At 41.6% G+C, this 19,394-nt stretch overlaps 1 protein-coding gene across 5 annotated transcripts in view; it reads left to right on the top strand.

Annotated features, from left to right (window-relative positions):
* The window catches only part of LOC139989232 (uncharacterized), a 304,461-nt gene that overhangs the window by 166,020 nt on the left and 119,047 nt on the right, over window positions 1–19,394 (top strand). For all 5 annotated transcript variants that reach the window (XM_072007386.1, XM_072007385.1, XM_072007387.1 and 2 more), the window contains exon 3: window positions 3,648–3,738. In XM_072007386.1, coding sequence (XP_071863487.1) covers window positions 3,648–3,738 — 91 coding nt within the window. The remainder of the gene's footprint in view (window positions 1–3,647; window positions 3,739–19,394) is intronic.

The following is a 19,394-nucleotide window of genomic DNA, read 5'->3' as shown; positions in this document are numbered from 1 at the left end:
CACATAAAGAACAATGAAAATGTAAAATATTCGATCATGTATTATCGTATAATCATTGCAACTAACAAAATATCTTCACGTTATTAATTTGTCCGATAATTAAAAGTAGTTAAAAAATACGCGGAAGAATTTAACATAAAAGACACGATACCAGTTATCGAATTCGATATCCGCTTTAACATGTTTCTCAAAATAAGAAATTTAGAAAACATCCATTCATCAAGAAAGGAAAGAAACGAAACAATTGGAACTACGGAAAAGTTTCTAGTTGAAACGGCTCTGTCGACGGTGGATCGATCCGAACGGTGGAACGGATATCAACATTTTGGAAATCTCGTTTCCTTCTCCCGAACGATTTCGGTGACGTCGTCGTAAGCGGGACGACGAGGAGGACTACGCGGACGACTACGAGGACGGTCACGACGACGATGGGCTATCGACGCCGGGGTGGAGTCGAGGCGGCAGCCGGGTTTCAATTTAAAGTTGGACGAGCGTGTCGGGATTTCAATGTACAAAATGCGTATGCTAAACTTTTCGCACCCCTGTGGTAGCCGCCGCCCCTCCGTTCGTCTTCGAGTTCCCAAACACCCTTGACGCCGTAGCTCGAATGCCGGACAACGTCCGTGTCGACGTTTCGTCCGGGAAAAATCAGCAAGTCTGATGCATCGTCAAGTAGAAAGGGCGCGCAAGTAGAACGTCGCTCCCGTTCGACACGGTGCTCGCGGGACGAATGTTCCGTGGAACACTTTGAAGTCACTGTTCCCAAAGGTCAAATTACTTTTTTGAAGCCGTCACACGGAGGCCTTAGCGGCATTCACGGCTCGGTCTGAGGATCCCTAATGATCGCAGCTGCGATCGAAGGTGATGCATATCAATGGATAGGCTTGAAACGACATCGTGTGAAGCAAGTTTCTAATGGCATCCAGTCGCTAACTTTTCTCACCAAAAGGTACGCATGCACCTATGAGGTATTTGCATCTAGTTCCAGACGCTAGCTTTGTCTCGTTCCGTAATTTATACTAGGGGTTTAGGCTTTATCGCGACGCCAACTAAACACCTAGGAAAGTGTGCATTGTCCTTGATGATTAAGCATGGGAGTAGAAAATGAGAGGTATTGGAAAATTACTATTTACTTAATTACTATACATGAAGCAATGATTTTTACTTTCCTAAGTTTTTCGTTATCCTTGTGGTGAATGGTCTAAGGTTAATAATCCAACGTAACTATATCCTTAAAATCAAAATTATTTTACATCGTATTCTTCTTGTTTCTCTTCGGCATTCTGTTTTCCATTTCCTTGAATCCTATCCCAAGACTCTAAATCAAGCGTCATTCGAAAATAGACAGGTTCCAAACATGGCCTTCCGATTCGATCGCATGGTTTCGACGCGAATCTAACTTCGACAATGCATCCAGATGGAATGTCACGCTGTGTACGATTACTGCGAGACGAAGGGCGAAGATAGGAAAAGAAGAGAAAAAAAAAAAAAAAAAAAAAGAAGAGCAGTGGAACGAGGAAGATGCTCCAGCGGCCGAGCGATCGCGGATGGGTGAGAAGTTTCGCCCCAGGAGTTGGATTACCGCGTGGCTTCGGTCGGTATTTGAAAATCGTGGGGTCTCGAGGCTGGCGGGCGAAGCTGCCGTGTGATTGATTTTGCATACGACACGGATTGGACAGGTTTGAGAAATTGGACTAGCTTTCTGGGTTGGTTTGGCCTTTCTGCCCTCCTTGGCATTTCCCTTTCGAAACGGCCCTTCCCCTTCCATCTTCTTTCTATATCGCGAGTGTCTATATGCCTGGATGGTTATATCGACGCGTACGTAGAGAGTATATGTATGTCGATGTAACGTATATACTTAACGTATCCAGGAGTGTCTACTCGCGAGAGACGGAGAAGGGTTCCCTCTCGTATCTCTAACGGGAAACCGAGAAGGGGATTGGCCTCGAACGAGCGATTTGTGCGATCTTCAAGGATGTATTTATGAGCGTTCCAGGCCCGCTTCTTCCACTTTCATATTGCGTTCGGCATTTTCCATGGCGATGTAAGTTACGGCGTGCAAAATCGAAACGTGACATCTAATATAAGATGCGATCGTTTCTTGGAGGCGTTGAGTATGGAGTTTGATATCGACTCTGATGGTAATCGCGAGTTGGAAACGTAGGATTAAGTGAAATATTTACATAAATTGATAAGGCTAATCATTAATAAGGAGAAGAAACTTACCTACTTACCTACTGTCTTTTTCTGTAAAAGACCTTATTTCTTTTTTAGTAGACGATTTTCAAACAACTTTCTTTATTGAAATACAATTGTCTAAATTAAACAAAAATTGTGTAAAGATCTAAGAATGTCTAATAAAGAGCTAGTATTACTTGAATATTCATTCAAACCAGAAATTTAGAAGCTATCATTCAATCCTATACTGGCCTTATAATTTAGAAACATACTTATCATCCAAATAACGCTTGAAATAGTCTAACAAAAGTCGACAAGAAATAGTCTAACATTCGTCAAAACTAACACAAGAAACTTAACAAATTACTTAATTCTTCGTGTAAACGAGACACGAACGATTGCATATGCGAGAGGATAGTGCGTAAGAAGAAGCTGTCTCGAGGCATTCAGGCTAACTCGTCTGGCGTTATCTGCCGACGTCGGAGTGGATAACAGGCCGAACGATTTATTCTAAACCTTTATCCGGCGGCCCCTCGAAATTTATGAAAGAAGACGCCCGTTTAACCGACTCGCTCAGTCATCCCTCACGATGGTGGTGAAGCCACCCTTCCCTCAACTATCTTTCTTCCTTGCTGTGTCTCCTTGTTCTTCTTCGAGCTCGCGCCTCCCTTCCCTCTGGTTCCACCTCCTCTTCTCGATTCTCTGCCCTGTGCTCGCATGTCAGCCCTTTATTTTATACCAAGACGAGTCGGTCCGAGTCGGTCCTAATATTAAAGGGGATGGTTCACCCTTAGTGCGTGATCGGGATACTAAAATTCGCCGATCGGATGGTTCGTGACTTCCTTATTGAAGGACAGAACGAAAGGCGAGTGGCAGGTTTCTCTACGAGCAAAACGTCATTGAGAGCCCGAGCATTGCAATCTTTTTCTACGGTTCGTGAAACATAGAGCTTGATTATTGAGAGTACATAGCACTGAAATGTGATGGGTGAGGCGTTCAATTGGGTCTTTGAATAAAGTTTTCTTGTTTGAGAAGTCAGGGACTTGGAGTACTATTTTATTTCGTACGAAGAACTATTAATTTAATACAAAAAGTTTAGAATAATAGTTTCTATAGCTACCTTTCTAGGAATCGCCATAATGTAGTTTTTGGATTTACAATTGATGAGCCACGCGAGAACATTTTTGTTAATGTCTTGATTTCGAATAATTCATTTGGTTCACGAATATAAATGTCTTGAAAATAGATGATAATAAATCTTTGAAGTTTTATAAACAATAAAATAACGAAATCATTTTTTAAATAATCAGCTCAACAGAGTGCAAAAGTACAAATTGTAGAACCAATTGAAAGAAAATGAACATTTCTAACATCCAATAGCATTTGAACACAACTTTAAAAGTAGTTCAGTAACGAACGTGTCATTTTATCTAATTTCCAGAATAACGTTTTGTCTCTGTGTTTTCCAGTTGTATCTGAGCAAAACCCGGCAAAGTGGTCTCACGGACAATTTACATCAGGATCTCTTACGAACGGTCAACCCAACTGCACGCCAACAAGGTAAGTCTCGTCGACTTTTTATTTTTTTCTCTCTTGTCTTCTTCCTGGAGCGATGCTTTTCCCTCTCGAATTTCTTCGGCATCGCCGACTGCGAAACGGCTTTGAATTTCCGTCCGCGTTTGAAAAAGATTTCGTCCCCTACCACGGCCTCGTTTTTTACTGTTTTCTCGTTTCTCTCGAATTCGCTCGAAACTTTCGACACTCGCGTATACACGCACACACAGAACGGTGTCGTTTAACCGTTCTAACGACGAGATACTCGCTTCGTACGTATATCGAAACTGGCGAAGTCCTGTGCCGAAACACAAGCGACATTTCGAAACTTTGGCCAATTTCGCGTGTACTCGCTTAGAATAAATATGTGATCCACGTGTGCCGGCGTATCTACGTTCAATATGTACGAGTCGCTTATAAATTATGTTTTATCTCGAACTTCTATGAAGATACATATTTAATCAATATTCGATGAATTATCCTGATCATTTTCTAACTTTCACTTTTATTTACTAGGTTATCTTTTTAGGAAAATAAGGTTCAAGATATTAGGAATTCTCAAATTTATTGTACCTAATATGTCAAAAAATAGATGAATTCATAATTGTTAAACAGAAGTGGATAAGATACTCAATAAGTAATTATTATTAGTGTCCCTGTGAAAAATAAGTTGCTACTGTTCTTTTAAAAAGCGTTTATCATCACATTTCCAATACTACTTTCATTCCATTCATAGTATAATATTTTTTCTGATACTTAAAGAAATTTTCATATAATATCATACCTCATGTAATTAATAATTTAGTAAAATTATTACTAATATTTATTAGTCGGTTATTAACGAATTATTTACTTGACAAACTAAAACACAAAGAAAATCCATAATCCAAGAGGAAAGATGGAAAACTGTCAAGGAAGACATCGAACAACTATTGCCTTGATTTCCACGGAGTATAGGCAAGGATTTTCACAAGCTGAAACGATGGCATCGTCGTAGACGAACGCGATTCGTGGGGACGGGAAAAGTAAGGAGGTCGGCATCATGCATAACCCCACGTCGGCCTCGCATAAATATTCTAATAACTTCGGAAACTAATATGATTGCATCCAGCAGGAATAATATCCTGTTCGAAGTGGGCATCGCGGCTGTATGCGTGGAATACGAAATACGTTGAGCGCGGCGTCCACATGAGAACAACGTCGCGTTCCTCCTCACGTAACCGTAGATCGCCGCGAGGGTGGAAGCGATCTCTCTCGATGACAGTGATTACTTTAATCGTGCTTTCCCTTCCCCGTTGAGACTGTTCCAGAAAATAGTTATAGCGACGAAAACCATAAGATGTATCGCTCCAAACTATCACACGATGTTCGATAGCTATGGACTGTCGCAGAAATGTGGACGCCATTGCAGATATGTATTAGAAAGGTATGGGGATAGAAAAAGAGATGGAAAGAAATATTTTCTTTTGGATATATGATTTCATTCTCGTTTTTAGTAGAAAATACTTTAGACAAAAAAAAACTTTTGTTACTAGTCGCGAAGAAATGTGCATTGGTTGTTTGTATGAAATTTTAAAATAATTTTAGAGAATTTTAAATAATTTAAAAATAACTTTCAATGAAAAATTGACTATAAGATTCTAGTAATATTCTTGTAAATAATAATGGTGAATGCATAAGTCTAACTGATTCGTATCTTTTTACATAAAGCTTCACTGTTATGTTGAAAAATCAAGAATAGAAAATAAAGGAATGAAGGTGTCCTTTTGTTTTAACATAATTATCCTTCATATATCCTTCATATATATTTCTGACTTTGATTTACTCAAAAACAAAGTCTCACGTGATATCAAATAATTCGATATTTTCAATATACTTTCTCGTACATAAAATCACATTATTCCATGATATATGATAAATTCTACCATGCAATACCAAGAAAGGGTATTTTTCAACGTATGCACGTTGAAGCACGACGACGACGAAGGCCGTGAACGAATGGTTTCGAAACGCCAAGGACTCGTTAACGCGAAATATCGTTAAATCGATTTCGCGCAGATTCGAGACGCTCGACGAAAATCCATCCGAGAGATTCGAGTTCGAAAATTAATTTCAATCCGTACTTGAGCCCCTGGCTCCCACTCCTTCCGCCTCTCTTTCGCTTCGTCTCCTCTCCGGCTAGGTTGGTCAAACAGCGCCGTGTACAGCGCGGTTGGAAAATCGAGCAGCGCTCGAGTACTGGAAACAAAAGGCCGACGTTTCAATTAGGTCCCTTATTAGTTAGCGATAATAGGGCCAGCGGCGGTCGAACGGTAAGGCCAGGGCTTTCCAGTGCTTAACCGTTGGCTGTGTTAGATTCGCCGGCTTGTTTGCGTGGATCCAGCTCTTACGATATTAAGGGCTGACTAGGCATTCACCGATGCCGTACCGACCTCCAACCACCCACGAAGCCCCACCTCCTACGCGTTTCGATGTTTAGAGCCACCCCCTAACCTATGGCTCTCCTCGACCCGTTCGACTTGACCAAGATAGAAGGGACAGCTAGGGAGCCTTACACTTCGTGGCTGGACCATTCGCTGGGTCGATTGATTTTCTCGTATTAGGACGTTGCAAGGATGGAAACCTCTGATAACACAGTTTGTATGATGGAAAATCGAATTCGTATCTTCTAAAGGAAGTTCGGTATACAAGGAATGTGTTCGGTTGATGCTCATGAGGGATTTAAATATGTGAGAGCAAAGGGTAACATAAAAAGTAACTTATAAAAGGTAAGACTATAAGAATATGAGAAAATCATATGTAAATTGCGGAAATATAGACAGCATCAGGAGACGGAAGGATCTGTAAAGGGTATTGATTTATCATACAGTGCCCAAATATTGCTAATCTGTGTAAACATTTCTAAGTTTGGTTTGGACTGCTTTATATTGTCACAACACTTAAAAATACAGTTCAGCTGTATACACAAATATACGTACGTATGATTAAAAAGCTGGTGTATACACACGAAATAAAGTGTGAAGCTTGATAGTAGAAAAGGGAGAGAGTTAGCGGTGCGTTCTCGAAGCCCAGGAGGAATTTGTCGCGAGAAACCGGTCGCAGCAGTCGCCTGCGGCTCGCCGCAACGATCCTCCGTCGTTTTAGCCATTGTACGGGTACCGCACGCTACCGGAGAGACCGTTGCCGTCGCTATCGTCGGAACCCTTCGAAACTAACTCGCCTCGGCCGAAACTGCGCCCGCTTTCCTCGCCACGAAACGGTCGACGTGGTTAACAAGCAGGCACGCGATGTGCATCCGCTATCGATTCGAAAGTGAAAAGACCGAGGCGACTTACGTGCACACGGAGAGGAAATGGAGCACGGTATTGCCTCGAGAATTAACTGTGAGACATCGTGTGCTTGATGGACGATAACCAGTCCGTTAAGGAACAACGTCGTAAACTTCGGACACCCATATATATTGCTCTCTTTGCTACCGCTTAATGTTTTACTTACTACAGCGTTGGAGCTGGAAATTTTGGAAGATGAATATTTGATATTGTAGACCAAGAAGCTTTTACTGAGTTAGCATGTTTTCTTTTCAAAGTCCATTGTTTTAGAGAAATACTTATTCTAAAAGATGACAATAAAGGATTGTTTTTAAAAGCAGGGCTCATCACTGTTCACGATTTCGATTCACCGGTTAGCCAATTTTTGGATGTCATCGTTTGAACCTTCTGTCAGGTATTATTAGATCTTTTTCATCATTATCCGCAGGGCTGGGAATTGTAGCAGTGTACATAAAAATTTTAAGGGTGTAGGAACAGCGTAAAGATATAGGAAGATATATAAATCAGCGTGTGTCCAAATAAAAGTATTCAAAGCTTCCACAATATCGGCAGAAAGTTATCTTCGGCGTCGCACCGGTTCTTTGCGCCCGCAGAAACCGGAATTGGTTTTAGTGTAAATGTGGAGTGGCGGATTCGCCGGGTGTTGGAGGACGTCGTGGCGGATAGGGTGGCGCGGCGGTGGAGTGGTAGCGACATCTTGTATTGTCAGATCCCAACGCGACAAATTCATAATTGCGTTAATGCGGGTACGGCGAGGGTTCTTGCCGCAACCACCGCAAGGCGCGCTATGGCGTCTTGTGGCTGTAAGAGAGATAGGGACCAGGCCTTCGAGAGAATGGGTGAGCGCAGGAGGGAAAATGGACGAGAAGGAGAGAGCCACTGAGAGAAAGAGAAGTCCCTCCTGACAGAGCCTCGTTAATCTTCCAAGGATTACGCCAGAAGGAAGTATCGCCATTGTGCAAGGTGCTCCTCTTCCAACCGATAATTATTAATTAAACTGGCCTAACGGGCCATTTCGCGATTTATCGATTTATCGGGAGACCCTTGCCAGCGTGGCGATGTTGAGACGTTTAGAAAAAAGTCGGTTGATCTTTTGATGAGTTGGATTGATATTATTTTGTAAAAAGATTGCTTTCTTCACAGTTCAAGTATTTTTATATTTCGCTAACATTATGATCAGTTTCATAACATGTCTAATTATCTATCATATGAAATTAGGCTAGGATTATATAATCATTCAAAAACGATGATCTCACTAAACTGTTATTTAATATTCTATAGTACAAAAAAGCTACTTCGCCTGTTACAATTCCATTAAAAATTACGCTTATCATTAGGCATAAAGCAGTAACTCTTTCAACGCAATCGTAATCAGTTTATCAGCTCGTTTAAATAGGGTGTAGTTGTTGAACGAGAGAACGCGCGATACAGACGAGCCAGCGAAGCGTGTTAATCGTCAGATTTTAATTAATCGTGGAAGATTAGACAATCATGAAATCGAACAGGAAGGGTCATCAAATCCGCACGAACGAACACGAGAACGAGAAAAGGGAGAGGAAGGGTTACGCGTGCGACCGGCTCGCAAACGGGCCGAGGGTAAAAAGGATAGAATTGCAAAAGCGAGAGAAGGCGTGGAACGAACGAGCCGAAATAAAACAGTGATATCGAGGCATTTCACGCACGAGCAAGAACGTTTAGCAGATTCAACGTGCGTGCCGGTATTCGGCACTGCTACCCACGGTGAAACGATTTTCTCTCTTTCCATTCTCTGTTCCATGGTTTGCTGTTTCATCCCGTCTTTCTCTCTCTCTCTCTCTCGCTCTCTCCCTCTGCGTATAGTTCGCCCCTTTCTTTCTCACTCCGGTATGCCTCTATCACCTACACCCTCGGTCAGAAGCTCGCTGAAAAATACTGCTCTCGCTGACACCTGTAGCTTCGACGTTCTACATATGTGCGTACGTACGCCGACCGAGCGCCCATCGAGGAAACGAGGGGCAAAAAAAATTATCGCCTAAGAAAATTTCCATAAGACGACCGACAGAGTATCAGTTTGACAATCTCGTTATGCATCTCGCATCTTTTTCATACAGAAGGTTGTCAGTTGAATTGTACAAAGTTCGATTTTATGGGCTATAAAAATGTGATTTTTTTAGGGTATAAAAGGTTATTTTGACTCTGGGCATTTGAAAGATTATAGCATCTACTGAATTCATTGACTTACAGTTGAACGTATTGTTGGAGGTCACTATGGTACTCATGATTATATAGACATCCTAGTCTTTGGTAGAACAGACAGACGACTTAATATTGATATTTGTATTTTGTACAATAGGTTACAGATATCTCCAGCGTAATCCACATAGGCGTATTTCTATCCTTGCTTTGAAATGATATTCTATGCACGTAAACTGAAATAATTTTTTCCCACTTTAACTAACACTAGTAATACCGCCAACGAATGAGAAATATCAAATGCATTCCTAAAAATATACTATATGTGCATGTCTATATCTCGAACCCCATCAATATTGCAACGCTCGTGCAATTTTAATCAACTCGACATTACGACGAAGATTACTAATTCATACCAGTGTATTAAAAAGTGGAACAAAAGGAAGTATCAGTCGAAAAGATTTTTCATTATTTTCACGACGAGCGGAAAAGGTTGGTGGCCGAATTGCTGCGGTGAAAGGGGAACGGATTCCACAAGTGGTGGGACTTTACGGGACTTAAGATTAATCCTCATAATTACTCGATTTCGTTCTTCTCTGCGGGGCCCCTCTTGTATCCGCTTTTTATACGGTAGCTTGCACCTCGTACCATCTGCGGTGTACCTTCGCGAAAGGGACCAGAGTGGAATGAATGGCAGAGCTTGAGAGGACTCGGTTGCTCGGCCATAAAGATATTTATCAGGTGACAACCCCGGTCATCCTTTATGATCCTTCCTTTCTTGAGGTTTTCCACCGACGTCTTAGAGGCAACTTCACCCTTCGGCCAGTCGCGTGCCACGTTATTCGATGACACGACCCTCGCGCATTCTTTTCTTCCTTGCCGAGATTCCTTGTATCTTTCCCTCAAGGGGGGAAATACCTCAGTCGAGGAATGCTTGCCTCTCTTCCGATTTGCTTCTGCTATTTATGTTCGATAAATTTCATTTTTAAATACATTTTCTGCCTTGTCATCATCTCCTTCACTGTCTGTTTTTCTACATACCGAAAGATTTAAAGTTTGTTTTATTGCTGTTAATTTTTTATTCTAAAAGAAGTTTGGTTATTAAATATTTGGTGCTGAGTATATTTTCCGAAATATTCTCTAAATGAAATCATACATTCTCGAATGAAATTCAAATCGTTTCTCTCATAAACTGCATTCGTTGCTTCAATACCGATGAAAATCACAGCCTATTTTGGAAAGGAACCCAATTTCAACAGAATAATGTAACGTCCTCACACCATTGTCTATGCCTATGTAAGATTCCCTATTCCAGAAGACTAGATCAACGAAAATGTTCTAGCGGAAGATCCGAAACCGAAACGAGCAGATAGGAGCGGCACATCGTTCGACACTACATTTACCAGAGAAATATAGGGGTTGGTTCTCGCGGATGACCGACAACGCGCATCGTGGGCGTGAAATCGGACGCCGGCCAGGACGTCCGCTCGACTCGGCAGCCGACGGACAATAAGAATCGATATCTTAATTAACGAACGCTGGTGGGTCCGATGTGCAAGCGAACTCTCCTGTTCGTAGAGAACGGAGGGAAAAGGCTTGTGGTGTGAAAGAGGAAGAGATGAAAGAGAGAGGGTGACGACGATGGCAAGAGGGGGTGGCGAACGCAGGGAAATCCGGAGACTGGGTGGTGTATTCGATGGGGTAGGAACGCCTGACCGGAAGCGAGAGTCTGCGAAGCCCTACGGACCTCGACTCGTCGTCCCACCGGAAGCGCCATTCACACGGCCCTCTCGCTTTCGTCCGCCTTCCCGTCGTGGTTTGCCGTTCTCCTATTCGGCAACGCTGATACGTTCCTGAATAAACAATACTCCCCTGGAAAAAAAAGTTCGGCTGCAGCCTGTGTTTGAAAAAAATGATCGCGCCGCCAACTACGTCGCCAGATCGGGCATGCCCGTTTCGATTCGATTCGTTTCACAATGGATCCACGCTTTTGCCGGCTGCGTTAATCGTGCCTCATTCTATTGATAACGAACGGACCGTTGATGCCAATAATCGCATGTAAGTATTTTAATTTGAGATATCTTGCGGTTTTTCTTTCTTCTTCTTCTTCTTCTTCCGCTGAATTAATTCGTATTGCAACGGTTGAGATTGAAAGAATTTGTTCTCTTCCACTTACTGTGAAAACAGCAGACTTTCAGCTATCATTTTTAGTATAAATAATTCTGTAATAAGTTACTTTCCCTCTGGTTAATAACACGATGTTATTCTATATATTTTCGACTCGCAACAATTTTTCAAAAACTGAAAAACTCTTAGTAATCCGTAATAATTAATCCAAAAAGTATTCCATAATTAAATCATAATTGCGTATTGGAAAAGGATCGTCTTAAAGTGTACATCGTTGTTCTTGTTAAAGCTTCTTTATCATCACATACCTGATTCTTCTTACAGTTTCGTGTTTACGTCACTCGAAAAAATGGAGCAACGACATGTGTCCCTGTTGTATAATGCACGGGATATTCTTGGAGTTCGGCAGACTCTCGTGAACGCCCGGTCCAATTAATATCAGCGCGAAAGAAACGACCAAGGCCGAGGAAATTAACGAATTGGAGGGTACGCCTTTCTGAGATGCTTTTACCGCGACTGACTAATCCGATAAAGTGGCAGCCTCGCACGAACCTCCTTTTTCTCACTGGCGTTCCGTTTGATGAGATATGACGCTAAGCATTCTATATTGACTAATAAACTCCGGTCCCCGGCTTCTTTGCTAACGAATATTCGCTTCTTAGACGCCAGTCATTTGTCCTTTTCTTGAGGTTTCCTTCGATTAGCTCTTACAATTTCACTTTCTCATATGATGGATATGCGCGAAGGATTATCTTACAAATGTGTCATTCAATTTACGTGAATAGTTTTTTACTAAACTAGATACATAAAAAAAATTGATTTCTTCGTGTTATTGAATTAATTCCATACATCTTTTAATGTAAAAGAATTGCCGTGACTGTCGATAAAAGTTGATAAAATCAATATGAGAAGAATGTAATATTCGTACGATTATCTCTAATATGAACTAATTCGTTACATTTCTATATGTGAAATGTACCGCCGTGGCACCATGTTTCTAAAATTGGATAGAGTTTCAATTGAAGAACACTCCAATATTTGTCTAACTTTGTGTAACACCGTGGTTTTAGAAATGAAGAGAGTTAATGGTAGAATGTTCGACTTTCGTGTACATTACACACCCCAGTCGAGCGCGTTTCCTCACGTTCATTGCTAGATAGTCTGGGCCTAGGATGAAGTAGTCAGAGGCCGCAATGGTAGACACCTCAATCAGGACTCGCTTTGGAACCCAATTTCACGAGAGAGAGAGTATTTGCTCGTATTTCTGGTGGCGGTAGGTTTGACCTCTCGTTAATCACCAAAGGACCCGAAGCACGAAGGCGAGTCAGACAAGCTGTGTAGTTGACCGCAACGACTGACCGTTGCCCTGTGGACAGGCTCTTAAGGGTATCCTAGCTACGAAATACCAGAACCAGATGGCTTCGAAATCTGAGGTGCGTCTTCCAATCGAGGTATCTCCGGTGTTCGTCTTCGCGGTTTCGATGGAACTTATGGCGTTTTAATTACCGAGTTGCATCAACTTTGGAAACTACTGAATCGTTATTGATTAAGAATGTTCACTTTATATTAATATATAGCGCTTAATATATAGCGACAATATGCATATATATATAAACGATATGTATATTGATACGGAGACAAAACTAATTTCATATTGTGGCATTGGATATAAAGTTCAATTAATTTATAAATTAGAATGGGCATTTCTAGGTCGTGATAAGTGTGTCGAGTTTAGAAATTTTAATTGTGTCAGGAACGTTTTGTACGAAATTTGTCTTATTTTCAGACTTTAATGAAACACAGGTGAATCTAAGAAGTTTTCAATAAAAAGATATTCTCGATGCTACGGTGTTCGAAACTGTAAGCAATACGTGCATCGATTTCACGCGAGTCGAAGCATCGCCTCGAGCGAACGTCGTTGGCTTGTACACGGCGTCTAATCGCTGTATTAGCTAGCTTTGTGGTTAAGCTATGCTATTGCTGAATTAGGGGCAATTTGCTTCGAAACACACCCTTCCTATGTTTGTGCTGTCTGTACGAATTTACTGGAACGCGTATTAAAGCTCAACGATCGGTGTTAAAATAAGTATTAATCAATTAAAAATATAAATTTCTTTGTTTAAATGAAATTTGAAATTTATCAAAATATAATTAAATAAATCCTTTTATCTCAATATTCAATGCCATTTAAGTATTTTACTTTTATGAAAAGTACTTGATACTTTGATCGATTATGAAGGATTAAAATATTGCATTCAAGTAGAATACTCTTCAAATTCTTCAAAAAATAAATTTTAAGAATAAATCCATGATAACCAGTCTACTTTCTGCACATGTAAGAATCCTCGCCACATACGAGCCCATAGTCTCTTGACGCATATCGTTTGTTGGTTTTGCGGTCTACCATAACGCTGCCTTCGCTGTAACCTCTTCCCTTCTCTTGGGAAAACATGATTCCAACAACATTGCTCAGCAAAGGGCTGCTTCTCATGCTCCTTTCCGCATCCAGCGCGAACGAAATCTAATCACGCTTGCTGGTTACCCGGTTTCTGATAAATTCTTCCACCTAACTTGCCAACTATGCAAAATATTCGAAACATCCAGATCTTTGATTATCCTTCATTCTAGCACGAGCTGTTTCAAACTGTCACAATTATGTAGGATATTTCACGTAATTAGATTTTATCATTTAAAAAAATGTTTTCGTACAACGCATTGGTAACTTTACTTCAGATTTTTCATAAAATTCGAAGTCACAAACTTTGATACTTGATGCACACAAAAAATTAAAAGAGTGCCCTTTAATGATAAAAAGGTAGTTCCTCTTTAACGAAAGATTAAAAATCTAACCCTAGTTGTAAAGTAACTTTCACGGATGCTAGCGTGGTATCGTTAAAGTAGGTTCATGTTGTACGCTCAAACGAATAAGAGTCGGTGTTTCTTTCTTTTAAGCCGTTCACTGACTCGTTCATAATAGTGCTTCCCTCTAATTACTCACTCAAATCCTTTCCACATTCGCACCTCACTTCCCTGTTCTTCCACCCTTCCGTCACTTCCTTTCGCTCTCTACGTCATCACTCTTGCGTTCTTCGCAACACTTAATCTTCCACTTCCTTAATTTGCCCAACAAATAATCTCAATTTGCCGTTTCTGCATTTGCCAATCCTACCACCTCTGATATACATCTCTGATGTATATCTCTCGCAAAGACATCCACGAGATTCCTCTGGAAATTCACAAGCTATTTACCTTTGCCGCGTCCCTCAAGACAAGCAGCATGGACCTACTAACGATTGTGCTAGGTTACAACGTCTAATTGCCTTTTTCGTGGATGCCTCTTAATTACTTCTCGACTGTATTAAGGACAGATGAAAAATGTCACCGTTCCGTTATCCCTTTGGTGACGCTTTCGGGCTCGTTCGAGGGTATTCTCGAAAGTGATTCAACCACAAAAGATCAGACGTGGTAGGGTACGAGGCAAAGAAAAGAAGGAGATAGAGAAAGAAAGAGGAACAAGCAGCTTGCGAGGGATAAACAGAGGTGACATAATTACTGAGATTAATGCAGCCTTGAGCTTTCGGTGGCAACCGAAGCTCCCGACCGTGCTCGCTTTTATCTCGCGAACCATCATCTGGTCTTGCTTCTCCATCCCGTCGTTCTTCTACCCATTCCACCTCCGGAAAGTAATTTGGGGACGAGAGGGAACGGTTTTAAATTTTACTTATCCGTGGGAGTTGGATTTACTCGTAGCGTTGCTCGCGCCTCGGGCGACTAACTCCGTCTTCTTCCTCCCAATAATTTCGGCGAAACGTTCGAACGAAGAGAACGTATCGTCGCTCGAGCTTCATTTGGAAAATGACAGGACAGATGTTTTTTGAGTAGCTAGTGGGAATTTGAGGTGAAATAGAGATTTATCAGACGATGAAATTGAATCGAAGATTGCTACAGGTAGTATTATCTTAATGTAGAGGAAAATGAGTAAAAAATTATTGAAGTAAAAGTTAGGTCAATCTACAGATTTCATCGTCAGTGGTAATTGTATACTTGGATTATAATATTTTCCCAGAAAATCGGGTATATTTGTACTTGCGAGCATGACACGGTAATTGTTATACAATTTCATTTTTCCATAATCTGCAATAATTTACTGATTTATGTCACTCCATTAACGACTCGAGAGTTAAGACTCATACTCACCGTCTCTTTACGATTCTAAAACAGAAGGTTCCGTGGTCCTCGATAATTCCCGCGGAAACTATTGCGAGAAGTCCTCTTGGAGGCACTCAAAGGGATGCCGTGGCACTTGGTAGAAATTTTCTCAGCTCGTCGCGAGATCTCTCGCAGACGACATCCGTACCTCTGACACCAGGGACCCTCTTCTTCTTCTTCTCGCTGGCTTTTCACGAACAATCTAGCTTGAGAACTGGGAGTGGGAAAGAGAGAAGTCGTTGTAGAAGTTCCTATTTTCAAGCGAGAATACCAACGGCACGAATCTTCTTCTCTACTGTTGGCTGGTAGCGTGTAGAAGAGGGCCACTATTCACGCCGCGTTTCTGGAACCCCTTTCTTTCCCTCCCTCTTTGGTCGTGGTACGCCATTGCCTGCTCGAGAGACAATGATATCGCAGGAAGAGAAAGGAGAGGAAGCGTCTCGGTCCGCTTTACAACTCCCGCAGGAGCTGCCTTTACCGGGGCAAAATTAATATCATAAATAATATCGTAAAGAAAAAAAATACAGCCCGCCAGCGTCACGGGCGATGTTACCGCAAAACGTTTCTCTCGCGGCTTGATAAAGAAGGGTGTGGAGAAGAGAAAGGTGAAACAGAGGATGGGGTGGAGCGGAGAAACAGCGAGCACCTCCCTCCGGAAAGAAAGCTCTGGCCCGGCAACTCGGATGTCGGATTAAAGAAAACGAGTTACCGCGGGCTATCTACGAGTGCATTCCATTTGTCCGATTTTATCAACTCGCTTGGTTACCCTGTAATCAGCAGAGCATCGGGCTATTTAAATGGAACGCTGCAACGTTGGGCGATGTTAAGAGAAGAAAAGAAACGATGATAATACAGAGAAGAAAATGTGCGATGAATTTGAAGAACATTTATGAATTTCATCGAAAATAGGTTGATGAGTAAATGATTTGAAAGAAATAACTTATATAATGGTCTATGGTTCAATCATTGTTATTTTTAAGAAGATTTAGTTCCTCATTAAAGTCATCAAAGAAAATTTAAATGTAGTACTCATGACGAAGGCGAATCACATGCGTGTCATCAACTTCGCTTCAATATCCATCATACTATTGCTTTCATTATCATACAAGAATCTCCATCATACGCAAGAACCATACTCAATCAGTCCGTGTACCTTCCACCCAAGCCACCCCTTTCCGCATTAATTTCAACACTCAACTGCTCGACGCCTAGGAGCCTATCGTATCTTCTTCAGCCGCTAATTCCGGACCTTCGGCTCGTTATTGCGTATTGTCCCAAGTCTCTGGCGTATTAGAGAGGCGAAGAACGACGATACCTCCTGCACAGTATCCGCATTTAGCAGTCTTGGCCTGACAAAAGACGCGTCCCTGTGTTTCAACCGGGATTCGAAACAACGACGCGTTGAATACACGACGCCAGCTCTCTGTATTGTAACTGACTTCCTCGTCGTCATGTAACGTTCATTGCTCTCTCTCTCTCTCTCTTTCTCTCTTATCCTTCGGTCGCTCATGTGACTTGATGTTTCTCGTCGAACAGCACTATAATCACCCTGATAGTACAAAGCGGCTAGCCGCGCTTCCCTACGGTAACCGACGGCAGCCACGTCGCGTCTTCCGCGCCATCAAATGCTGATGATACAGACGATATGACGTATGTATGCGCGACAGCGCTAATTCGCGCCATTGTCGTGCTTCTCGGTGAAACTAGGCGAAGCCACAGGTAGCTGAAATTCACTCGACGAAGGGCCGTGTGTATCGTGCTACGAAATAGAAAACGGAGGGGAACAGAAACGTGCCGCTTACCCATTACACTGATTGGTTGGTTAGGAATGCGGTGATACTCGCTTCACATTCAAGCTTCACTACGATTTTCGTCGGGCATCTGGAACGCGTGATTCGTGAACACTTTGAAACTGTTGTTACTGGTAGGATATTTATGTTGACCAAAAATATGATGTCAATGTTTGCCTCGTGATTAGCTTTTCGTCTTCTTCTCTGTAGACCGTGAAATTTTCTTGTTCCTTCTGCGACTCGTTCAGAACATTTAATTCCGTCTGAGCGTTCGCTATATTTAGGTAAATGGGTCAGAAACTGTCGTCGTGCGCTTCCGAGCCATCTAACTTGTTCGCGGAGTAAATTGGTCTCAGTCACTGAACGATTTGCTAGATACAGCGGTTGCTGAAATATTTCCCTAACCATGGTTTAATTTGAGAATTTTATTACCAACTATTCTATTACTTAACCCATTTTTAAGTAGAATTTAATTTAAAGTAGAATATATTGCAATTTATATTTCATTGGAAATTATTGATTCGAACTACTTGGAATTTTAAAAATCCATTTATTTGTTTAAATAGATGTTTATTTGTTGGGTTAGTAAAATTCCACCATTGCACGTGTTAAGTATGAAAGTTTAATTTCTTCTTTAGAGAGTGGAATAGGATGTTAAAGGAAATAAGGCACGAAGAGGTCTAACGGGACACGACCGCTTTATTTTTAACAGTCCGATTCTGAATGCCTTCCTGTGACTTTAGTGGCATCGTAAACTGAGAGTACATAAACGAAGTCAGTCAATAACCGGCGTGCAAGCAGACTTTCACGGACGAGATTTTAAGGTGTCTCTCGCTTTCATGGCGAATGGAATTGTAGTTTATTAAAGGGAAAAAGTTTCGGCATTCCCCTTTCAAATAATCTCTATGGGAATATATATTTACTTTGTCACTGAACAATGTAACATTAACAAATTTAATTGCTCTGTGACATTTTCATTAAAAGATATTAATCTAGCTGTAGTATTATTACGAACTCTCTCTACTTCGCAGTTGAATCTGAATATGTGCATATTATGAATATTATGATTATTTTGAATGTTATGAATATTATGTTTATGAATTATATATCGTTTCATCTTTCTGAATTATATTTGAAAATTACTTTATGTTAAAAATCTCCAAACTGTAGGTACCTATATAACGAAATCGAGAAGTCGACAAAAAGTGGAGTTTGGCAAAAGATTAGTTTGGCTTCTGAGAGATTTACAGTAATCTTCATGCTTTAAGTACTTCTTTCGAATCTAATAAAATAGAAAAATAACCGACAGAATGAATTTGTCATCCGAATTTAACCACAGCCGTGACTGTACGTTAGCCCGATAGAACGAGCATCGATAATTGTTTCGATTTCCAATTCCGGTGTGAACGGGTGGCCCCATCATGAGGAAACTCGCGAGGCATGGCACGTTCTGCGTCGATAGGTCGATAGGTTGTGCGGTACATCCGGTTCGGATAGCGAGAGATAAACTGGGCCGGCAGCAGAAACGGGATGAATAATGAAGTGAGTCGCGCCTTGGCCGGAAGGCGAAATTCAGCCAGGCCTGGGCTAGACCCCGAGATTAGCTCTGAGTTATGGCGTTAAGATCACATCTAATTGTATCAGTTTGGTCCACCAAACCAGTCTCTATCTACCTATCCATCTGTAGCAGCGAGCTACGCCTCTATAACCTGCTTACTCGGCCCTCCTTCCGTGTCTCTTCCACGCCATTGACCAGGACCTTAAACGCCGGCCGACCGTCGATTTGCTTAATCTTGCGCTTTGCCAGGACTTTCCAGACCCACGAGTCCGCGTAGTTACGACTCCACTTAGCGCTGGTTACAACTATTCGTGGTTACGCTTGGTTACCTATCGGAAAGCCACCCCCTTTGACTTCCAGTCGGGATACTTGTGTGTAGGCTTTATTTGAAATCCGATCGAGAAGTGTATCGAATTAACCGCCTCATGACGTGGTCGACGGTGAACGATACCATTGATGATGGTATTTGACGGTGGA

Source organism: Bombus fervidus, chromosome 7 (assembly GCF_041682495.2).
Source record: "Bombus fervidus isolate BK054 chromosome 7, iyBomFerv1, whole genome shotgun sequence".
NCBI lineage: Eukaryota > Metazoa > Arthropoda > Insecta > Hymenoptera > Apidae > Bombus > Bombus fervidus.
Note: the sequence above shows the minus strand (reverse complement) of the source record. Positions and strands in the feature narration are given on the sequence as shown.